General features: G+C 33.9%; 3 protein-coding genes across 5 annotated transcripts; 1 reads left to right on the top strand and 2 right to left on the bottom strand.

Moving 5' to 3' along the window:
* Positions 1–2062: 2062 nt before the first annotated feature.
* Positions 2063–8656, bottom strand: LOC120270577 (protein root UVB sensitive 6). Its single transcript, XM_039277626.1, has 13 exons — positions 8167–8656; positions 7353–7451; positions 7086–7199; positions 6132–6203; positions 5942–6047; positions 5681–5805; positions 4933–5034; positions 4765–4837; positions 4167–4250; positions 4024–4088; positions 3699–3800; positions 3433–3624; positions 2063–2623 (listed from the first exon to the last, which is right to left on the bottom strand). The coding sequence occupies exons 1-13, from the start codon at positions 8506–8508 to the stop codon at positions 2555–2557; spliced, it is 1545 nt and encodes a 514-aa protein (XP_039133560.1). The 5' UTR covers positions 8509–8656; the 3' UTR covers positions 2063–2554.
* A 6570-nt stretch (positions 8657–15226) lies between these two features.
* LOC120269983 (CLP protease regulatory subunit CLPX1, mitochondrial-like) lies at positions 15227–22233 on the top strand. 3 transcript variants are annotated; one of them, XM_039276979.1, is made up of 15 exons: positions 15227–15532; positions 16312–16373; positions 16560–16651; positions 16809–16888; positions 17849–17899; positions 18708–18782; positions 18951–19028; positions 19277–19321; positions 20099–20169; positions 20262–20361; positions 20520–20624; positions 20936–20998; positions 21089–21211; positions 21620–21778; positions 21972–22233. In XM_039276979.1, exons 1-15 carry the CDS (start codon positions 15284–15286, stop codon positions 22044–22046), a joined length of 1428 nt encoding a protein of 475 aa, XP_039132913.1. In that variant the 5' UTR covers positions 15227–15283; the 3' UTR covers positions 22047–22233. The 3 variants fall into 3 exon arrangements, with proteins under 3 accessions (XP_039132913.1, XP_039132912.1, XP_039132915.1); XM_039276978.1 differs by having other exon boundaries at positions 15260–15532; positions 20936–21211; XM_039276981.1 differs by lacking the exon at positions 15227–15532 and having other exon boundaries at positions 16310–16373; positions 16523–16651.
* Positions 22234–22355: 122 nt separating this feature from the next.
* Positions 22356–23404, bottom strand: LOC120270901. The gene is made up of 2 exons (XM_039277975.1): positions 22922–23404; positions 22356–22862 (listed from the first exon to the last, which is right to left on the bottom strand). The coding sequence occupies exons 1-2, from the start codon at positions 23377–23379 to the stop codon at positions 22838–22840; spliced, it is 483 nt and encodes a 160-aa protein (XP_039133909.1). The 5' UTR covers positions 23380–23404; the 3' UTR covers positions 22356–22837.
* Positions 23405–25355: the final 1951 nt, after the last annotated feature.

The raw sequence follows: 25355 nt of genomic DNA, 5'->3' as shown, positions 1-25355 counted from the left end.
CTGCAAAAGTTGGAGGGGGTTTTTGGGAAGTTTTGAAAATTACGAGGGGTGAACAGTAATTTTCCCTTATTTTTAAACTGTCTAGTAATTGGAAATATCTAACTTGTTTTGTCTTGGTCAATTTATTATCAGTGGCATTTGTTTTTCGGTTATTTTCATTAAATTTATAATAAAGCTCTTGATATACCAATCAATTTATTATATACATGATAGTGGCCAATCAGTTTTTTCTAAATAGGGTCTTTATGTTTTTACTTGAGTCTGAGAATATATGTGCCATTGAAGTAGTAACTTTGTGTTTGTGTAAGCTTTTAAGTAACATGATTTATTCATATTTTGTCTATATATATATATACATGACTGAATTGTCATATCTGATGCTCATGGTGAGGTTGATAAATATTTATAATTTTCAAAATTCATGTTTTTTCCTCTGTTGTCATGTGTTTTTGGGATGAGCAACACGGACTTGCCTACTACTCTTTCATGGTATGAAAGCCAACATTAGTTTGACTCAAAATGAAAATTTTATGAGAGAGTAACCAAAACTCTGTGATATACACACACACACATATATATATATATATATATATATATAAAGGGTCCCTGAGCAAGTGTTTAGCACTAAATTAAAAAACAAAAGAAAAAAAAACACAAGAAATGAAAAAAAATATTCATTGAACTAATTAATATATTAGAGGAAACCATGAAAATAAAAAGAAATAAGTAAAATACAAAATTAAGTACACAAATAAAGTAAACGGTAGAAATACAAATCCTGTGGACATTGTAGAAATAAAATTAACAATGATCCAAAGATGAGTGGGTAAGCTGCTCTGACTGCTATTTGCATTTTTGTTGAAAAAAATACATATAATTATTTTGATTTGACACAATATAATAGAAAATTAATTTAGATATTTTTTCCTCCTAATGCACTTTTTATTTTTTTTTATATATTTTATTAACGTAAAAACATTATCTCAAATAAAGGCCAAATGGTTTTATTAAAAGAATTTAGATAATACTATGTTACCCACACTACCTGTTCTTTGGTTTTATTATTATAAATGCTGATTTATTTTTTGTTATTGCAGATCTAAAGTTGATAATGTGCTAGTGGAAATCCAAGTTATGTTTCACCAGTTTATTTGTGCCTTTTGATTTATTAATGCTATAACAAAATAAATTTTGAGTTTTGAAATTAAAAATGAAATTGTTAAACTAGTCAGTAGTTAAAACACAAAACTATATATATATATATTATATTTTTACCCCAACATTGTAATCCAACATACATTTACCTTAATTGAAGCTAAAATAAAAACTAAATTATTCATAAAATATTTGTTTCATATTACCATATATATTTACATTTTTAAGTTATAGTACAATCCTCTTATCTTGACTCTTCTTTGGTTTAACCTTTTAAATTAAAATATCCACAGTGGTAACAATATTTTATAATTTAATTTGAGAATATCCTCATCATTTGATGCTCATCTTTATTTCCTTAATTAATAGACAGAGATTAGCTGAATAAAAATCAAGATACTGCTTATTAAGTGAAATAACTATTAATTTTTTTAAATCATCCCTTGAAGAGTATCAACAAACTAAGTATGTGGCTGCTAAACTCAGTGACAAACAAATAAGTCCAAGATAGGGATTAAAAGGGTGCAGAACAAATAAGACAAATCCAAAGCATGCCAGAATTTGGACACTAATGATTATCTCAGTTGAAAATGGCTAAAAGGAATGAAATAAGCATATTCAATATTCTCTAACTCCTTGAAAAACAACAGATAAAACCAACCACATTTAGTTACTGAATCTATGCTAGTATATTTCATATTGTAACATAATACATATGTATAGAACTACAATTGAATATACTGTACATATTGTCAATACACTCTATATTGCAACTTAACTAATATTATTTTGCACTTAAAAGGCAAAATGAAGACCAAAAGAAGCAACATGCAATTCAATTAAAGCACAAGCCAAATAAAATATTTGACATACAAAAGAAAATAGCGATTTCTCATAAGAGGAAGTCTAAAAAGCATAGCACATTCATCATTGCTTTGTGAAATACAACAGCAAAACTGTTTTGCTGAAGAAACATTTACAGGTATGAGATATGTGCAATATTGGGTTAATCTACCAGCTTTTGGCATATAGATAGATAGCCTAGACATGCTTCTAGAGTTTGAAAGTGACCAAAATGTTAGTCCTTCTATTCAGTCCATTCAAAGAACAGAATTGAAGATAGCTCATAAATGATATCAACCAATTCAAAATATGAGAAAATGTGGAGAACTAGTTGTGTACACTCAACTACCGAATTCCTTGCAAATGCAGTTATCTGAGCAGACTGAACAAAAATTCTGCCACTTGTGTTTAGGAGGAAAACAAAGGCTCTATACAGTTTACCGATATTGGATGTATAATCTGTTGCTGATGCCAGTCATTTGCACTTCAACTGAACAAAAGCAACCCTCAGAGAAAAAGATTCTTGCAATGAATTATGCATTACGGCTGAATAACATTATGGCTGTGTCAACCCATATAGCCGAGCTCGCCCAGGATTAAGTAATGAATCCGACATTATCCATCCCTGCAAAACAACATTTTATGAACAGACATGAAAATTACTCTCTTTTAATTTATCCATATAAATGAAGAGAATATCAACAAGAGTATGCTCAGCAGCAGCAACATGAAGTCAACTACTTTCCAGGCAAGAAACACACCTACTATCTTCTATCTCTGTTTCCCCAGATCATATTTACTGACTAGTAAGCAACACAAATTGTTGTCCATGATCATAACAATAAGCATGTTTATACTGCCAGTCTCATACTCACTCGCCCAATTTGAAGCACTCAAGAGAAAAAGTTTGGTGGTTGTCCTCAACAGTCTACAAACTTGGGTGCAAATGTTTTTTTTTAATGTTATTCAAGATAAAGAGACTAACACTTCCAGTTTCAATGCATAATTTCTTGAAAGCCTATTTAAACTTTTATTTTGCAGGACACCAATAGAAGGAAATTTTAATTTACTGCATATTCACTCCAAATTCAAAATAAAAAACCTTCAAGTGAAACTTTTGAGCCCATCTTTTGCACAGTAACACCCTCCATCTCAACCCACCCCACAACCCTCATCATACACGTTACTTTATTTTCTTCTGTTTTGTTAAACAACATGATATTTAATTATAATCAAAAGATGAAATTTTAGAGAGCTAACCGATCCACTTACCATTTATATAACACTTTATTAACCCTACAAAGATGTGTCTGCACATGTATCATAAAAAAAAAAGCTCTAGGAACACAATGTCTAGCAAGCCAGCCTGGATTTTTTGTCCACATAAATTAAGAAAATCAAAATATACATATATAAATATAAATATATAATCACCTGCTGAGCTGCCTTTTCTTTGAAATCTCTGAAGGAAGATGAAACAATGTCACAGGACTCCAAAATATGTGATTCTAAGGCCATGGTTTTTGGCATCAGATGGTTTGACAGGGATTCTCCCATAGTTGATTGGTTAGTGCGCAAGTAGTTGTACTTTTTTGATGAACGAATACAATGTAGAAGCACATGAGCCTGATTATCAAACGCATCTGCATATCAATAATGAAAAGGGGCCATAACTACAGATCAAATGAAATTATACTCACGTGGAAAGCTGCTTTTAAGATGTCCTCAGATTTTGCTTGATCCTTAAACAATGCATAGATGTTACCCTTTGCAGGATTATAAGTAACAATGTATCGTTCATTCTGCAATTAAATGAGATAGCGAATTAATATATCAAACCAATAATATCCAAACATTTTATCACGAAGTGGATAAAAGTGGTCAATAAAATAGAAAGTTGATATAAAAAACAGAAAATAAGCATAGTGATTATGAAGAGTAGTTCAACATCAACTTGAATCATCATAAAACACGGCTTACAAACATAAGTGCACCTAAACTGAACATGGGCAATAGCAGTTATACCTCGAACATGCGTTCTATTGCAAGAAATGAAGCAGGCTCCTGAAATGCATCCCCAAATCTTGGACCTACCAAAAGCTTAATTTTGATTACATAAGAATTTAAATAGTGCAGGTGTCAAAAATCACAGCTGTAATTGTACACACCAAGAACAATAGGTGTACGGTTTGACCATGGAGGAGTGAATATATTTTCATTTAAATTTCCTTCTTTCAATGAGGGAACACACCCTGTACATGACCGATGATAGAATGATTAGCAACAAAAGTAATTCAACGTAGAAATAATTGCATCATATAATGTCAAGTTTCTGGAAATAGAAAATTATAGGAATAAATTAAAACTTAACAAGCACATAGGATAGTTCATTGTCATATGTACTATCCTATCATATTCCCATTAACAGTTGAAGTTAAGTAAGCTCATCAAATAGTAAAACAAACTTGCAAATACCACTTCAGAAGATAAAGATAAAGGAATTAAAGAAATAGGATGTATGTCTACGATGATGAAAATATTATATATCCAAGAACTATAATCTTCAAGTGAAAATTGATGTGAGCATTACGCATAGGAAAACACATGTCATATTTAATATGAATGTATAGACGACTAGATAGGCAACCAATGATCATAAAGTAGCTCTAATTTCTAAGTTTCCTCTGTGCTAGCTTACACAAAGTTGTAGATCATATGCAATATCATCCACATGCCACCATAAGCAATTTAAAAACAGCCACTTACCAGTCTTAAGAAAAGACTCCACGGCCACAGTGAATCTTGCACGATTTAAAGTATTCAATACAACAGATTTAACCTGATAATGAAATCTTGAATTCATGAGAAACGAATAGAGACATTTTAGATTTAAAAATGACAAGAAACAAAAATCAATAAAAGAAGGTGACATACCTCCCTGTATGAACTGAAAATATATCCAAATGACAACAAAGTAAAAGAAGCCACAAGGGATGGATTCCTCTTTGAAATGAAGATGCTGAGGCCAGTCCCCAACTGCTCAAGATAGAGTGTAGATAGAATCACTAGAAAATTTGCACATAATAATTCACTTGAGAGCAGCCAATGAATATTAGAAATGGTATAGTCTCCATGTATTCCAATGGGCAATGTCGATGGTTATATTCTCCCTAAGTTGGAGTAAGTCTTAGTTTCCAAAATGTCATTATCAAACCAAAGACTGATGGCGTTGAAATCAATTATCTAAGTATGTTGCTCCAGGTCAAAGTAATGTGATATAGTGTGCTGCAATGTGTGGGTAGCAATGGGACAGCTGGGCCATTGCTAGAAAAAATACATTATTATACCAATTATACACATTAGCATCTTCCTGCTTCTCTACCACAAAGCTGGTAAACTGTGTTTCAGCGTGTGGCAACAACATAAGGAAAAGATAAAGCCCATCCTCTCTATTCTGGCTATTGAGATAGTAGTTCTTTCTAATTATAAGTGATTCACATTTATTATCAACTGAGATTGAAGAATGGACTAATAGTAGTCATGCACCCAATATTCATGACCTGATTTTTTTTAATTTTGAAGCAATCTTTACATATCCTACATCTGCTAGAGCACTTCAATTGTAAAATAGTCTTTCATGAGATGATGTATGGAATGTACATAACAGATAGAAATAATATACCAGATCTGCAATATTGCCAACAGACTCCCCCTTAGCAGTGACATCACCAATGTTCTCCCCTCGAGCATAGGCCTTGTAAATAGGAGTGCGTGTTGATGTTGATGTCACGGCAGCAACATTCTGGAGAAGAAGATAGATTTAGTTTCAGGACATCTTAATGTGTACAAAGAGATTGGTTCACATAAAATGGACATGGACAGTTTTTCATTATTAATCCTAGTCCAAACAACCCAAAACTCGTGGAAAGATTCAAACCTTTAGCCACGTTGGCTGCACAAGCCAATGGTAAGAAAAGATGAGGCACAGCTGCAGTTGCCAATTCGACACCAGCACCCAACTCCATTAAAAGATCACCTGCAAAGCGAAGCTGTGCAGCAGCAAGCCCAGCTTAGTTTCAGCAGAACTTACAATCAATCACAGGAATAGCCAGAAAATGGAATCTAAGACCTACCTGCTTAAGATCATAATCGAACTTTTTCCCTTGCCGTGCAAAAAGCATTTTACCAACTCGTCCAGCTCCATCCTAACACATAAAGAAGACGAATTTTAGAAGCTCCTAATGAAAATCAATTCTATATAGAAAACTCAGCAGCTATTGCTTCCATATTATCAGCAGTTACCTTCAGGATGTAGGACTTAAATATACTGACCACAATATCTATAAATTTCAATAAGTTGTTAACTTTGATAATTTAATAACTGTTGAATTGCTTCCCATTTAAAAAACCAGACAACATTTTATCACTTTCATAGACCTACAAAGTCTCATCACATCTTCAAAACTTTAAGATGACCTGCTAAAGGATCCATTTTGTTATAGTAAGTAATAATTTTTTTCCTTAGATATACCAAATCTGTAGTTATTTATCAAATTTCGATTTTATCATTGATTTCTTAGCTAATAGTTTTAATTAGGCTACCTCACGTTATTCACTTAGGACCTAGAATTAGATTCAAAAAGCATATTAGGTAATAATATTTTCAACTACGCAGACAAACGAATTCAGTTAATTTCTTAAATTTTTCTCATTTTCTTTTGCATAATGATTTGGTTGCTTGTCAAATTATAAAATTTGGTTCCTTTCACCTTTCATTTCAATCCCTTGTGGAGACCCAATATAGTTATCTAATATAACTTCTATCAATCTCTTGCAAACAAGGGTCAAATTGGGTCGCATTGCTCTCATTAATTTCAAATTGTATACTCATAATATACTCATTTCACTGTATTATAATCATGTGCTTAGTTATTGATTTCCTTGGTGTTCACGTGATTAATGCTCTTACTCAAAGATAATATTCGTGTAGATATATCAAGCAAATATTTAATTTGTGCTACATTAAACACAGGAAGGAAAGTTGCACCAAAATGTTAAAAAGAATTCCATTCCAAGAGTGACTTCACCTTCAAAATCCAGTTAATAGCAACTGCACCTGAAGTTGCCTGGTTTCTAGATACTCCAACAGAACTCAGAAGTGTTTGTGTTGTGAAAACACCCATTGCTCCACCAAAAAAGTGCTGCACAGGACATGATATATATCGGCAAGTCATGAGATAGCAATAGCACTAAAAAGTCAAATCTTTTTCAAAATTTGATACTGATTCAGAGAATACCTAGAAAAAGGTCAGCAATGATTTAAGTAAAACTGTAAAAGCATGTCAAATAAATACCTTCAAAGCCCTCCATGTCATGTATGGCACATATGAAGGGGTGACACTATCTGGAAAGCCCTCAGGCACTACATAAGATCTTATGAAAGAGACCAGTTCCTGCAGAAGATAAGAATTTAAATTTCAATATTTTTTTCAATAGTCCATGATCATAAGCTCTCAGGAGACCAATGCTTGGGAGCCTCCTTCAAAAGTTACTATAAGGATTGGTTTCACCTATGCTAATCCAAAGTGCAAGAGTTAATCATGATAGTTAAAATTACAAAGAGCAAAAAGAACAGAAACTCCTAAACACATAGATTTCAGTTATATTCATTTCGTACAAATAAGTTAAGCATCATTCAATTTGCTAACTGAGTCATTAAAGTTTTCGCAAATTAAACTTCTCAAAAGAATACTCAAAATCCTCTTAGTCATAACATAATTTCAGAAGAAAAGAAAAAATAACAAGACCACATAAGTGCTCTCCCGAGAAGAATCACAGATGTAAAGAACAATGAATGATTCCATTTATCACAGAGGAGACAAATCTTGCTTATTAAAATACAATCTCAACAGACAAAACATGGAATCTTTAACCCAAAAAAAAAATTAAAAATTAAAAACAAAGAAATGCAATAAATCATAACATGCACTCCATCTTGAATTGCTAGTCCAATACAATAAATTATAGAAACAGAAGCAAGGGAACCGCTACAATCCAATCAACAGGAAAACCATCGAATTTCACCCTAAATGAGCAAATTCTCAGAAATCATCGGCTCAGATTCACAAATTGAAAAACAAAGACACGAAATCCAAATAAAAAACTCACATCAATAGGAGCCACAGGGTTCTGAAGAGCAACAGCCTTCAGGGATGACCCAGTCCGAAGACTCCCAGACGGCTCCACGTCCGCCACATAGCTCCATCTCCGGCCATCGACTTCCTCGCAGCAAAGGATCCTGGAAGCCATGCCATCCACCACGAAGCCATCTAAAGCAGGGCCAAACCGAAGCTCAGCCGGCGAGATCTGCTCGGCTAAAGGCGAAGAAACAGGAGGAGCGGCGAGGGTGGTGCGCATGGCATCTCGTACGAGGCTACGGGCCTCGGAGGCGCCGGCGAGGGTTAGGTTTTGGGATGGGGTTGAGGGGCGCTTGAGCGAGATGGGAGCCATGGCGAAGAGAAAAGATGGAAAAAGGAGGGTATTTATAGGATAAAAAGGCGCTTAGGTTTCATCGACGGTGGATGGTGACGGTGCATGAAGGAGGACAAAGAATACGTGGTCGGCGATTTCAGAGGGCTTTGAGAGAGAAAAACATAATGAGTTTTCGGACATCACCAGAATTTAGAAAGTCTTTAGTAAAAGAGAGCGAAAAAAAAATTATATATTTTTTTATTTTATTTTATTTTATTTTATTTTATTGGGACAAAAATACTAGGGAACGAAAGAGCAATGCTACCCAAACGGTATTTGGCTTTTATAGCAGAAAACATTAGTCAGATATTTAAAATAATCTTAAGTTCAAAATTTGTTGGAAATAATAATGGTAATGGATCACCGGTTGTGGATGCAGATTAGTGACTCAATCCCCTTGTCCTCGGTTGAAGGGTGTGTGGCCTTATATATATATATATATAGTGGTTGTCGTTTTATAAAAAAAATGTGGGAAGCTGATGTTAAAGAATAAATAATATGAAGGTGTTTTAGTTAGGGATATTAGTTAATGCATGACAATAAAGATTTTTTTACATCTGTTAAAAGATAATATATCAATGATTATAATTTCATAATAGTAAATCTTTTTACTATACAATCTTAGAGTGAAGAAGTACTTAGTGACATACTTATTTTTTTAATTGTTTGTTTATATATTTTTTAAAATAGAGAGTTTTATTATTTATTTTTTTATGATAATTAAAAAAAAGCTTATTCAATTTTTTTTTTTTGTATCAATGGAGAGTTGTATAATATTTCTCCCTCTAATTAAGGGTTGAAAGTCCAGATTAGGATGATTTGTCCGTATTGAATAAATAAATAAATAAATAAGATCAGTCAAAAAATAACAAAGGCAACGCACACTTTCACATTTACATATAAGTAGCTATTTTATATATAAACTCAAAAACAATTTTATTTTTGAGTGATTAATAAAAAATCCAATAAAACAGAACACCTTTGTTTTTGATTCATAAGCTGCAAAAAAAGAGAAAGGTATCATGAGTGATCACTTGTTCGGTGTAGTAATTGTATAAAAGGTACGCTTGTGTGATTGACTAGATTAAAATACTTTGATACTATTTAACGGAGTGATACATCAAATATATATTTTTTTTCATTTTATTTTCATCACATGTCATAATTAGACAGAGTTTTGTCAAAAGACGATGAACCGGAAGAAAAAAGAGCTCTCAAACAAATTATATTTTGTAATCCAATCACTTGTCGTTTGACATTACTTTTTTGTTTGTTTGTTTTTTTTTTTGTTTATTGTATGTTTCGTTTTTGTTTTATTTTTGCTTTGTTATCAATTTTTAGAAAACTTGTTTTGGACTTTAGATATAAAAGTTGTATGTTTCGGTAAGCAAAAAAAATACAAAAAAAGCAAAAAAAGGTATTTTAAAATTTTGTATTATTTTCTTAATTTATATTTTTATAATTATTATATTTTTTTATATTAGTACACAAAATTAACTTGTATTAGTAAACAAAGTTTTAAAAAAATATAAAAATAATGAGATGTCAAATTTTATAAAATTGTATTAATGACCAAAAAGAATACATAATATATAGATCTTTTGTGATAATTAAAATAAATTTAAAAAGGAAAAAAATGAAAGAGATTTCATAAGAAAAATCTCAAATCTCTAACCATTTTTTATCTCAAATTTCCTGACTATCTTAAAACAAATTACAAATAAATCTCAAAAAAGATATGGGAGAAAATAAATTTTGAAATTGGAAAAAAATCAAGAAAAAATTATGAAGAAAAAACAAGGGCGCCTGGCACATTTATCTAAACCATTAATGTCTATGAGGAAAAAAATAGTAATTAATGTGTTTAATGAGTTCGGTGGAAATGATTTCAAAGTAGTTGAAAACACGAAAATTATGTTTCCACTTTTTTTGAAAACATGGATGTTGTTTTCAAAATTTTTGAAAACAAAAATAGCTTGTTTTTCTTGATTTGTTTTTAAAATTTAGAATTGACTACAAAAATAAAGATTTGGCAACAATGCCAAACAACCCTTTAATCATTACTGATGCTTAAGCTTGGCATACATATATTTGCTCATGTCTTTTTTCTAATATATATATATATATTTGATAAATAGATGATAAGTGTTTTTTTTTATTTTTAAGAGAAGTCAAAAACTTACACAAACGTGTAAGTTTAGAATTGACAACAAAAATAGTTTGTTTTTCTTGTTTTGTTTCCAAAATTTAGAATTGACAACAAAAATAAAGATTTGGCAACAATGCCAAACAACCCTTTAATCATTATTGATGCTCAAGCTTGGTATACATATATTTGCTCACGTCTTTTTTTTTTTAATATATATATATATATATATGATAAATAGATGATAAGTGCTTTTTTTTAAAAAATAGAAGTAAAAAACATGCACAGAAGTGCAGCATAACTATAAGTTCATAAATGCTTATACTCTCATCTTGCTGGATTTTGAGGGTTGAATTTTAGATTCTCACCAAATGAATATTTAAGGTAAAAAATTAGATAAAATAGCGGTTGGTTTTTTAATATATATTTTATAATTTTTTTTTAAAATTATAATAGTATATGGATCATAGTTGTAAATGTGTTTTTTTCAAACACGAACCAATAGATGAAGAGTATTTTGATTGAGGGTGTGGAATAGGATGAGAGTGGGCCAGCGCTAAGATAGCCAAGATTACAGCCAAGTTCATTTGAAAAGATTTATTAATAGGGGAAAATGGGTTGCCCGTTTGGCCATGGTCCCGGTAACCCTGCTAGTAGGCCAACTTCCACTCACCTAACTCAACCCTCTCATTCATGGACCCCTTTTTCTGGTTGTACTTGTGCCACCTTCTTCGTTTAAGGAAGAAGGAAACTTGCGCAGAGATGTCAATGGGATGAGGATTTACGGAATATATTCTCCCGTCACGGTTCTGAATTGATAAATCCATTTTCGATCCTGGCCCCAAACTCAATACATGATTTTTTTTTCTCCGTCCCCATCCTCATCTTTGAGGGTATTATTCAGGTTTAAGGATTCCTTGACCCCGATTAATTTTTTATAAATTAAAATATTATTATTATTTAAAATGAATTTTAGAAAGATATTTGCTACCAATCTCATAAAAATACTTGATAATTGAGAAACATATTTACAAATATGAAAAGTTAATATTTTAAAAAACTAAAACTAAATACCGATATATATACACAATCATTAGATGATATATATGTTGAAGGCCATTGGCCTCGACACTAATATTCATTTAATTATTAGTACTTTGCTAATTAAATAAACAAATAGGACCCCTACCCTGACATTTGAAAATTTTTCCCATCTCCACTCACGATGAGAGCGAGGAATCAAGTTCCTATTGCCTTAAAACCATTGAGCTTTTGGGTTTGATTTTGGGCTTTTTTTAAACGAATATCGTACATAAAGAATCCGGAATCTTTAAACCAAGAGACTGTTGGTTTTTTGTACCCTTAAAATCATATAAACTTCTTTAGATTATATATATTTTTTAAAAGATAAAAAAATTTGAGTTGGATTTTTTTTTTTACTTAAGCCATTTGAATCTCTAACTTGTATGTAGGTTTAGTCTTTAATATATATTGTTTGAAAATATTTCAACCGAGTGTTTTGTTTTTGCTTTTGTTTTTATATATTTATAGTATTTTTTGCTTAAAAATGTTTAGTTTTAATTTACGGGAAAAAAACCAAAACGGTTTTATTTTATAACAAATATTTTGTTAAATAGAAATGTATTTATGTGTTTTTTTCAAATATTTATTTTATAAATTAAGCATTTATCGGATGAGAAATTAAATCCAAAACACCAGTGCCTTACTACCTGTTGCCATTTTTGGTTTGTACTGTTCAAATATGGTTCAATCAATGGCCTAAAATGCAAAATACATGACCTATCTTTTATTTATTTATTTCAGTTTAGCTATTCATTAGTAATAGCAATTCAGTGAAATGTCATTATTTCTAGCATATATGTATATATATCAAATCTTTTATGTATTTTTTTTTTTTTCTTATAAATATATCGAAAAATCAGGAACCACGATCTTTGAGATAAGAGAATTTCAAATCTTTGACTTTTGATTTTGGAAGAGAAACTCCCACATTATAAAGGTGGTATAATATGTTATATATATGTGTTGACTAACTATGAACTTTTTATTTTCAAATTGGGAGGTATTAAAATCATTAGCCTTGGGTTTTTGAAATAAATAAAATACCAATTTTTTTATTATAGGGATAGATATTTTTTATTTTTTTTTATTTTTATCTCATGCACACAAGAAAGCACTACAAAAACATAAACATTTGTAAAATATAAATTAAAAAGCTTATAAATAATACTTTGATCTAACCTCTAATCCACCATTCTCGGATCTCACCCATGTTCTTCAACAATAAATAAATAATTAAATACAAAACTCCATGAAAGTAACTTCAAGAACAGATTAAACGTAAATTACCTAGGTAGTATTTTTGTTGTCGTACACTAATCAGCATTGGAGACCAGAGACCAAGACAGCGGATAGAGAGATAGAGAGATAGAGAGAAAAATATTAAATGACGATAATGCCCTTAGCATATTATATATATATAATTTTTATAAATATGTAATTATTTAATAAATAAAATAATTTGATTGAAATAGTTTCAAACTTACATCTAATATATTTATGTTGTTTGATGAAGCGCGCTGGTTTGGTAAATTAAAATTTTAATTTTCAGTGAAAAATAGATTTTTTTTTCTTTTCCCTTTGTTTTTTTTAGGGAATTGAGATTTGAGAGTTTTATTTATTTATTCTTAAAAAAACAAATTAAAGGTTTATTTAAAATATTCAAGTTTTAAATTGATTAAACTCCGCTAGCTTATCCACATTTTAGAAAAATCACCATGCATTAAAAAGATAAAAAAAGTGGTAATTAGGGGGCTAATCCAATGGTAACTACCCGAGGTTGTGATTGAGAAGTTTCGATTGAAAGGTTTCGAGTTTGAACCTCTCAAATTATAATTCATATTCAGAGTCTTTAATGGAAGTTCTGTGTTAGGATTACTTCTCCTTCTCCCCTTCAGGGTTACATAGTAAGATTTATCCCCATAAGATAAATCAAACCACTGTAACTGGTGTATCTCTGTACTTATTTATTTATTTTTAATAAAGCTCTCTTCTAGCATAATGGATTAGCATTGCGGACTAGTATTGTGATGAGTAAATTTTTTGAGAGCGTACTAACATTTTCATATTTTATTTTGAGCATTAACTTTTAATTTATATTAAATTGAGTATTTAGTTTCAATTTGGTTTCATCAATGGGGTAATTGGGGATTTCCGGTGACAAATTGATGACCTTGTAGCTAGAAAGTACACATGGACACCGGAGGCCCACGCCAGATGAAGCGTTGGAGTTATACACATCACCAACTTATACACCTGGACAAGTGGAGTTCCACGTCTCCTGCCACATCAGATCCTCCTTCAACCTCTCTACTCCTCTACTTTACTTTCCGAATGTTGCCGCAAGCCACCACAGTCCGGCCACCACAGCCGAGCCATCCATTATAGGTTTTTTTTCATGGGTTACAGTTACATTATCCTCATTTGGCAAAATCTCCTATATATATATATATATTTTAATTCAATTTGTATATAAAAACCTTAAAAAACCTAGACTGGGTAGCTCGGCTGCGGTGGCCCGACTGGGTGTCTCAGCTACGGTGGCCGAACTGCAGTGGCCTGCGGCAACATTCGGAAAGTAAGGTAGAGGAGAAGAGAGGTTGAAGAAGGATCTAATGTGGCAGGTGACATGTAACTCTACTTGTATAGGTGTATAAGTTGATGACGTGTACGACTCCAACGCATTATCTGATGTGGGCCTTCGGTGTCATGTGTACTTTTTGGCTACGAGGTCATCAATTTGTTACTGGAAATCCCCAATTAACCCATCGATGAAACCAAATTGAAACTAAATGTTTAATTTGATACAAATTAAAAATTAGTGCTCAAAATGAAATACGGCAAAATGTCAGTAATCACTCAAAAATTAACTCAGTATTATGATTTATCCACATAAATAAATAAATAAATAAATAAATAAATAAATAAAAAATTTAAATTCCGTTTATCCAATCGGTCTCAAGCTCTCCACGCTTCGCGGGCCCACTTTCTTCTCCCCGCCCTCCCTCGTTTTTAGTCCCACAACGCTTATAAATTCTAAACCCTCGCCATTGATTTCACCTCCTTCCTTCGATTTCCATCTCTTTCCATACATGTCTGGGATTCTCCGATGGACCAAGCTCCCCCACGCTGCGGCGCAAGCAGCGCGTGGGATCACTCAGGCGCACGCGTACTCGCGAGCTCGCGGGCCGTATCGGCATCGGCATCCGCAGGAGCGGCAGATGTCGGAAGGAGGCGGCAGTGGAAGCTTGGATGAGAATCGGAACTGGAGGACTCGTGCGGAGAGGAGGATGAGCTGTGAGGATGGTGGGCGGCAGGAGAGTAAGCATTGCCCGGAGTGCGGTGGTGCATTGTATTCTCTCCCGCGGATTTTTGTGCCTCTTGTAGAGAGTTTGGGCTGAGATCGGCCGGTTTCGGTCCCGAGGTGGAGGAGTGGAGAAGGAGGGGAGTTTGAGAGGGGTTGGTGCGTCGTTGTGGGAGTCGTTGAAGGTGGCCTATGGTGGGAAGCCGCCGGAGAATTGGCCTCCGATGCCGGGGAATCCACCGATGGAGAATTGGCCTGGAATGAGGGAGTCTCCGCCGGCAGAGAGTAGTAGGTTGATGGAACACATGTCTGAGGAGCGGGTGCTGGAGTATGGGGGTGGGAGTGAAGGAAGTGGTAGGTGTAGTGCGGAGGAGTCGTGGGGTGGAGCTTATCTGGGGGAGGATCTCCCGACGCCCAAGGAGATATGCGAGGGGCTCGATAAATTTGTGATCGGGCAGGAGCGCGCAAAAAAGGTGGGATTTTTCTGGATTAGTTTTTTTTTTTAATTGATTTTGGAATTTAGGGTATATCATGTTCTTCATATTTGTTCAAGTTCTGAAATTTTGACAATTTGGATTTGTCCTATATGAGGTTGATTTGAGGTTTGATGAAAATGAGATGTCATGGATTGAACTTTAGGGCATAAATTCTGTCTTGAATATGTTTTCTTTTCATGTTATACTGATCATGGCGAAGTTTGATTTATGGAAGTCATTCAACTACTTTTATTTTCCTGTAATTCTGCTTGTAACTATTGTTCTATCATCTAATCCTTACCTGAAGCTCAATGGTAATTGGAAAAGGTTTAGTCAAAGTTGATATTTGAATCATTGTGGTTGATTTACTCCTAAAGAATTTCCATCTTTCTTGCATAATAAATCAAAAGTTTTTGCCAAATTATTAATGATTTTTAGTGGTTTGTCCAAGACATCTGCAGTTGGTTTTTGGCTGCCATTTAAGGATGCCTGTGAAACTCAATATATTTGCACAATAATTTAAAAGTAATCAGTTGTGTTAGAATATCTTGTTTCTTGAGAATCTATTAATGTTGATGGTTCATTATTATGTGCATTACCTGGCATTAAAACTATCTTTCAGTTGTGTTTATTCTACACACACACACACACACATATATATACATGTCTTCTTTTCGGATGCACTGAACATTTGATAGCTGTGCAATTTGGTATCTGGTCTGGCAATTACGAAATCTCTATTTTATATCTATGAGTGATTTCTTTATAATTGGCAGGTGCTCTCTGTTGCTGTTTACAACCACTACAAAAGGATCTATCAAGCATCATCACAGAAGTGGTTAGTTTTATAATTATTGATCACTGTACATTTTATTTCAATAAGATCTTTCACTTGTCTTTTGCGTATGTTACTTCTACTACCCAATTAGATGCTAATGCTTATATGTGCACTTGAAAGTGCTAAAAGGTAGTTGTTCTTTGTTTCAGGGCTCATGGCTAACACAATATGGTAATTTGTGAATAGGTCTGGGTCTGAGTATTTTGTGGCTGAAAATGATGATAGTGAGGTAGAGCTTGAGAAAAGCAATGTTCTCTTGATGGGACCAACTGGTTCAGGTAGGATGTCTATGTTTTAATTTTAGTAGCATAATATTTTCTTAATTATGCTATTGTAACATCTTTACTGCAATTTTAAATAGCTCTTGTAAGTTTTTCTCAAAGTTTTATGGAATTGATCATTTGATTTTAACATAATCATTATTTATACCCACAGGGAAGACTTTACTTGCGAAAACATTGGCTCGACTTGTGAATGTGCCATTTGTTATTGCCGATGCGACAGCGTTGACTCAGGCATGGTCATTTCCCTTTGCTAGTACATTTATGTTATTATCATTGCTGTAGCCCTCTGGATTTTCAAATATCAATTATAAGGAGGCTTTGTTACAGTCTTTCTGAATTGCCACACCTTTTCTTCTTTTTTATTGTTATATTGATCACTTTCCTGCAATTATTTTGACCATTTCTTCAATACAAGTTAACTAGAAAAATGTTTTAATATGAAATCACATACACAACCATGTCTGAGAGATCATACAAGATTTCAACTAGTCAAGGTAGAATGAAACATATTAATCATTATTATGTGTCATTAATGATCTAGTTTGTTTTACTTGACAATATTTATGGCAGAGATCACAAAAATCAAGAACCTGTTGATACTAGTGGGAGTAGTGGGATACCTTGTAGGGTCAATCAACAAACTTACTTTGACTTTATGTACAAAAGTTAGATGCCAATTCTTTTTATGGGCCTTATAGTTGGATGCAAGGTATCATTACAGTCTAAAAATGATAGCAACTTTGCTGAATCCCAAAGAGCTCATTCTAAGGACACAAGCAGCTAACTGATGCCATTTTCCTCAAGAGGATCATTGCATCTTGATACTAATGCGGAAGATAAAGCATTGATTATTATAATGGGCTTTAGTTGTTCTAGTTGATGTTATGCCATTAGGTTGTTAATACAAGGTTGGTATATGGAGCAATATTGAGGCAAAGAAAGCTGGTGAATCAACACTACTTGTGAAAATTGGAGGGTTTTAAGTGGAAACAGGGTGTAATTAAGTTCCAAGTGAAGTTATTAATGAGTAGGATAGCTGCTGAATAGTGGCTTTGCTGTGATTGGGTCCAAGTAATCAACCTGCTATTTCAACTTACCATAAAATTTCAGTTATCTGCTACATTTTATTGTATGCCAAGTGTATGTTTGTCTTCTATATTTTTACATCATAAAACCTGATGTATTTTGCAGGCTGGTTATGTTGGAGACGATGTTGAATCAATATTGTACAAACTACTCATGGTATAATTTTTATCTTCGACAAATGTCATGTTGACATGTGCTTCCTTAGTTTTATCTCTTAATCTGTTTATTTGCCATTCTTCATTTGGTGAAAGAGGGCTAGTGGACCTCATCCATGGCTATTCTTCTATTTCTATTGAATGGTAAGACCTTTCACCTGATGCTGGTGTTAGCAATTCAATCATCTTTGTGTTGCTAGGATACTGCAGAGCACATGCCCATGGTATTTTCATTATCTTCAATGTGTTTTGCACTTTGCATGCTCTAAAATAATGACAACATCTGACTCAATATTGAAACTTGGTAATTTTGCCTCTATTAAAACTTTTACTTATAAACTTTTGGAACAAAATTGAACTGATCAACTTCTCAATAATTCTCACCCAACTATTTGGGTCTTCCAAACTTCCAGAATGCAGCAGTTATTGCTAGCTTATATAAAAACCTAGATCAATCATGTTCATGTCCTTAAATATTCTAGAACTTTTCTTGAGTTCTCATATCCCACCTCTTTCCCAATTACTCCAAACTAATATGGAGTTTTCTTTATGTTGTTGTTTGGTGTTGCTTGATAGTTGTAATTGAATACATAATACTAGCTTGTAGGTGGGCCATCAATGGAAAAGGTCAATTATTATCTTACAAGACCTGCCGACCACACGTCTCAATTTATTTGTCTTGACTTCACAATTGTTCCAAAATATTTTTGAATTATTTAATATTTTTGCTTCCATTTTCATACTCTACAGATGTTTATGGCAAAAATTGCAATATTTATGCTTCTGTCCTTGCGTTTTTGTCTATTCAGGTTTCAGGGTACAATGTGGAGGCCGCACAACAAGGCATTGTGTATATTGATGAAGTTGATAAGATTACAAGGAAGGTCTGCTATTAACTATTTTGTTGGTTAAGTTTAGCTATTGGTTGAAAATTGTTGATTGCTTAGGGTCAAAAAGATTAAATGTAGCAATCTTGTCCACATCTTGGTTAGCTCCCAGAACATTGAAAATTGAATTTGGAGTAACCTTATTTACCATATTCTGTTATCCAGGCTGAGAGTTTAAATGTAAGCAGAGATGTATCTGGCGAAGGTGTCCAACAGGCTCTCTTGAAGATGTTGGAAGGAACTGTAAGTGATATTTTTCCAAATTTGTTTTACTTTATGTTATAAGATTTCTTACTTAATTCGAAACAGGTTTTCATCGCTTTGACATGGGATTTTCCCTATGCTTCTCTTAAGAAATTTATTTCATTTTCCTTATGGTTACTATAGCTATGTATTGAAAACCAATTTTGGAAAAGTTTACTTGGGGCTTGATTTTTGTGGAGAAGATTTTATCTTTGTTGTGCATTGATCCTTCATGCTTCCTTTTTCAGATAGTCAATGTTCCAGAGAAGGGTTCTCGGAAACATTTTATACAGGTATCCTGAACATAGCTCTTAAAAATGTCCAAATTTTTAGCTATTAGCTTGATAGATATTTTTAAGCTAGGTATCAGTTTACATGATAAACTTTCAATTTAGCTCTTGCTTATTTGTTAATTTTTTCTACCAGAATATGATCATTATTCTCAGTTTGTTCTTATTGTTTACTATGACTTTGTTGTCAAGATTCAAGCTCTTCGTTTTGTCCTATTGTTGTCTTTAACAATTATATATTGCATAGAGTATATGGAATCTGTAATATCTTCACTTGCATCAGACCTTATTTCCTTCCTCTTCTATATAATTCAGTGGCTGTATACACAGGCATAGATTGGTCAGAAACCAATTACTTCTGTGCAAGTCTGATGCAACCATGAGGACTTTTAATCATTACTTGTGCCTTTGTAATTTTTACTGCTTTGGAACACTTTTTTCTGCTCACTTGAAGACATCTTGTCAGTGTCATATTTCTTTTATGGCTCAGCATATTTCAGGTTTAAACGCTACTTTCTTGTGGTGATGCCCATCCTCCTGTTTGATAATGTATCCAGTCACCACACACACTTGCTTCCCTGGTCTTGAGCTTGCTATTAGGTTTTGGCTCAACCAGGATAGGTTAAATATTTATGATTCACTTGGACTTTCTTGGATGGTTGGTTAAGAAGCCAACTAATTTTAAGAGTTGGTGCATGGTTTAAAGTTGCTTAGTTTGTGATTGTACCTTTATAACACTACTGCTTAACAATTCCTCTAATCAGGTGTATTTATGTACAGATAGATACAAAAGATATTCTATTCATATGCGGTGGTGCCTTTGTTGATTTGGAAAAGACTATTTCAGATAGGTAATGTAGTGCACTAATCCATCAATGTTTCTCTGGTTACTATGTTGCTTACTTCGTGTACAAGAGATTCCTGATTAATTGATGTACCACAGATGCCATGACTCATCTATAGGCTTTGGAGCACCAATACGAGCAAGCATGAGAACTGGTGGGTTGCCAAATGCTGTAGTGACATCATCCTTATTGGAATCAGTAAGCATCAAGAATTAAATAGGCTTTTACTAGAAAATACTTAAAATGTTTCATTGTCAATTTATGCATTCTAATTTACATTGTTATTCAATACTACATTTATATTTATTCACCTTCCAAATATAATGAGTTTGGAGTGAAATAATGCCTGCTAACAGGTAGAAAGTGATGATCTTGCTACATATGGACTCATTCCAGAATTTGTCGGGCGCTTTCCTATATTGGTCAGCTTATCAGCTCTTAATGAGGACCAGCTTCTCCAGGTGATTCTTGGTTGTGATTTTTTGATGTTAAAACTGTAAACTTAGAAATTAAAAATTCTCATATTACTATTTGTTTCTTTTGCAATGGGGGCGGTGGTTAGTTTGCTGAGTGGCACAGCCATTGTTTAATTTTCACTATAAAAATTATGCTCTTTTTGTGTTCAATGCTACGTCCTCAGAATATTGGATGGCTTATTTGTGTAAACCTGCACTATTTTCAAGTTGCAGATATGATGTATTTGTTTCAAATTTAATAATTTTAATTTTTTAATGCCATTAATTTGCTAATTCTTGTGCCACAACTTGTTCAGGTCTTATCAGAGCCTAAGAATGCCCTTTGTAAACAGTACAGGAAATTATTTAACATGAATAATGTAGGTATTATTTTCTCACATCTAATAGACCCTTTGTATTCTTATTTTAAAATGACTGATTTTCCTATATTTTATCATATCAAATTTCAGGTTACGTTACATATTACTGATACTGCACTTAGGTTAATTGCGAGAAAAGCAATGGCTAAAAATACAGGTGCACGAGGTTTGCGCTCTATTTTGGAGAACATTCTGACTGAGGCCATGTATGAGGTGTGTTGTCAATGATCCTCTTATCTTTATTTGTTAAAAGGTTGAGTTTGCAAATTTCTATCATATCATGTTTGCTTGTAAACTGGAGGCTCTAGGGGTCATATATAATAGTTGAATGTTTCATTTGATGGCTGAAAGTGGATCAATGTAGCATACTCTCGGTCTTACGCATTATCTTTATCTTTCATGATTTTGCTTATGATCAACATTAGACAACTATAAACTACTATTTGGATTACTGCAACATAGTCTTGACTTGCTAAGAAAATAGGATTTAATTTGGAAAACCTCCCCAGCTACACTGATATTGGTCTACTATCCTGGCCCTTTTACTTTTTATTTATTTATATATTTATTTTGAGACTACTTGAATCAAAACCCCTGATTTTATAGTGGATGTGCTTTCAGGTCCCAGATGTAAAATCAGGGAACGATCGAGTAGATGCAGTTCTTGTGGATGAAGAATCTGTTGGCACTATTAACCAACGAGGTTCTGGAGCGAAAATTCTTCGCGGGCATGGTGCATTATACCGTTACCTAACTGAGAATGAGAGAAAGAATTCAACAGTAAGTTTATATGAAATTAATTTCAGAAATCAAAAATTAAGGTTTCAGCATTCTTTGGATGATTTGGAATACAAAATTAGTCTACGATAAGTGATGATCTGAACTAGTTTGAACTGGAGAAATAATCAAATTTAGGTGGTGAACATAAATTATATATGCACTGTTGTGAAAAGATTTCTCTTTTACACTGCAGACTGATGATGTATCTGATAGCGGCGAAGCCGAAGCAGATTCTGAGCTCCAACCCAGAGCTGTTATGAGCATGTAGACTATTAATTCACATAGATGCTATAGCTTGTAAAATCATTCTTTTTTTCTTTCACAGATGATGTAAATTATTCATCCCTGATATACGATTGTAATTCTTTCTAATTCACACAAATGTACCATTTAGATTGCTTCCATGTTCAGTGAAAGAATGAAAAACAATTCAAAGATTCATTTTCAGTTTTAGAGTTCAGTGGCTTTGGACTGTTTTAATTTTTAAATCTAACCATCTTAATAGTTAGGGGCGTACCTTAGTCGGTTTAATTTGGTTCAAAGGTATACTTTGGTTTATTTGGTTATATTATTTTTTTTTTTTAAAAAGAACCTCGAAAGGCTGATATATTAAAGGCTGAAGAATACAAAGCTGAAGCTGATAACAAGACTGAAGAAAACAAATCTGAACCTAAAAATAACAAGAAAAAGTAAATATAGAAGATAGATTAGGAGAAGTGGAAGCCGGCAGTAAGGAAGCTCTTCATGACCCAGAACGGGAGCTCACGGCCTGATAGAAATAGATTAAGAACATGACAATTGGGATTGATATTGGAAAGACAGGAAGCAGGATTCATCCAATGGGAAGGAGTGATATGAAGTGCAGGGTTTCCCAGCATGTTCGATATGAAGCGGATGTTAGATATATTGCCGGAGAAACGCCAGGAAATCGAAGGATTCATGTCAGATAAAGCATGTGGAATGAAGCTGCTGTTGGTGAATATGTGCTTGATCGGAGTATGAATATCCCAGGTGGACTGAATAGCTGCTTCAAAGTTGATCAGATCTCCAGAGAATGCATCATTTGCAGAACAGGAGAAACACCCTGCAAATGAAACATGGTAATCAGAATTAGCAATGAAGAAACCAGTAGAGGAGACGTACCTGTCCGGGTGGAAGTGACTGTAAACAAATAAAAATGGACCCTCAGCCCAAGAGAAGTTATGGCAAATAAGCTTCCGACCAAGAAGGTTATGGTTACAAGTAAAGAAATCTTTGACGTGAGCCAGAGCTTTGCTCACAATGCTGTAACCATTCCGAAATTGTTGCCTGAAGATAACATCACATCTATTTTTCCAGTGAAACCATGCACAAGTTGCAATGAGAGAAACCACAAAATGAGAGTAATTATAACTCGTGAGCCAAGCTCCAGAAGCAAAGCTATCAGGAAAGGAGATAGATTTATTAACCCTCCTGCTAACCAAGCTCCAGACTTCCTGGATGAAAGGACAAGATACAAACAAATGCTGAAGTGTTTCCCTCTGAAACCCACAAAGAGCACAAGGATTATCAGGCCCAAGATTCATTCTGAAAAAAAAGTCTGTAGTAGGGAGCCTACCCATAAAGAGTAACCAAATAAAGAACTTAACCCGGGGGGCAGATTTAATGGTCCACAATTTCTTCCAACCAGACCAAACCTCACTGCAAGGATCTTGAGTATTAAGCTTATTATAAACATTTGCAGAGAGATTAAGATTGCTGGGAGAAGGGAACCAAGCCCAGTGATTACGAGAAGATGAGTCAATAATACCGGGCTTGCAGGAATCAGAACTGCTAGAATTGCCAAAGAGAGCATTAAGACTACTAAAATCCCAGCAATCATTAAGGATAACAGTCGCCATGGTCATATGATCTAAATTGTTCGACATATCAATAAAAGTAGGCATTAAAGCGATAGGAGTGCAAGAGTACCAAGGGTCCCATAAGAAGGATGTATTCCAAGGGTTCACGGAGATGATTTTGCAATGAGGTTTAAGTTGATTAGCAGACTGACAAAGACCTCTAAAGAACCATGAACATTTGGGAGGGACAGAATCACGCCAGAAATTAAAAGGCCCATATTTGAAACGAAGAATGTCAACCCAGAAAACATTATCATCATTAAGATATTTGAAAATGTGTTTGGCCATGAGGGAATGTCTAACAATAGAGAGATCGTGGATGCCAAGGCCCCCCTCAGACTTACCTTTAGTGATATTACACCAAGCAACATAAGGAATGCCATTTCGATTACCATTTTTACTCCAAAAAAATCTTCTAACAATTTTAGTGATCTCAGAGGTAATGGACTGGGGCAAAGGATAAACAGAAAGGGTATAGATAGGGATTGAGAGCAAAGAAGAGTTAATAAGGATAGCCTTGGCAGCTAAAGATAAGGAGAGATTAGTCCATCGGTTGCAGGAGCGAGTAATCTTGTCCACCAAGGAATGGAAGGTAGCAGCTCTAAGTTTTTTCGGAGAGATCAAGATCCCAAGATATCTGATAGGAAACGATGCAGGGTGCAAGTTAAGGATAGAGCAAATGCTACGTCTCACTCTGGAGTTAAACCAAGTAGGGAAATATACCTGAGACTTCTCAAAATTAGGCCGCTGACCAGATATGTGAGAATATAACCTAAGACACCGCACAATATTCCTAGCAGCTGAACGAGATGCATGTGTGATTAAAATAAGATCGTCAGCGTACATAAGGTGATTAAAGTTGTGTCTAAGATTGGAGCTAAATCCAGGGATCAGGCCTCGTCTGAGATCAGAATTAAGAAGATTGGTGAGGACTTGAGAAACCAGAATGAAGAGGTAAGAAGAAAGTGGATCACCCCCAGCGCACACCTCTAGAGGAAGAGAACCAAGAAGAAGCAACACCATTGACAATGATAGAGAAGGAACAAGCCTTAAGACATGTGGAAATCCAAGAGATCCAATTGTTATGAAAATTCATTTTTTTCAAAATGGTAAGAATTGCATTCCAAGAGATAGTGTCATAAGCTTTTTCAATATCGAGTTTAACAATCATCCTAGAGGGGCCATTGACATCATGCTCTAAAGTGTGAACAACCTTTGAATGGCAATAATATTATCGAAGGAGCAACGCCCAGGAATAAAGCCAACTTGCTCACAGCCAATAAGCTTAGAAATAACAAGTTTTAAGCGATTGGCAAGGAGCTTAGTGATGATTTTAAAACAAACATTGCAAAGAGAAATAGGTCTGAAATCAGAGACTTTTTTAGGACAATCAATTTTGGGAATAAGAACGATAGAAGTTCTACCCCAAGAAGGAGGGAGAGAAGAGAAATCGAAAAAATGTTTGACGGCAGAGAAGAGAGAATCACCAATAATATGCCAAAAAGCGCGGTAAAACTCAACATTAAACCCGTCAGGACCAGAAGCCTTACCAGAGGGTAAATCAAGAATGGTGAGATAAACCTCTTCCTTCGAAACTTCACGGATAAGAAGCGAGTTGTCAACGTTTGAGAGGGTAGGAATATCATCAGGAATGAGGCCAGTGAGGTTGTGATCATGATCCGACGGAGCTGACCAAA

This window comes from Dioscorea cayenensis, chromosome 10 (assembly GCF_009730915.1).
Source record: "Dioscorea cayenensis subsp. rotundata cultivar TDr96_F1 chromosome 10, TDr96_F1_v2_PseudoChromosome.rev07_lg8_w22 25.fasta, whole genome shotgun sequence".
NCBI lineage: Eukaryota > Viridiplantae > Streptophyta > Magnoliopsida > Dioscoreales > Dioscoreaceae > Dioscorea > Dioscorea cayenensis.
The sequence above is the reverse complement of the archived record's forward strand: the minus strand, read 5'-3'. Positions and strand labels throughout refer to the sequence as shown.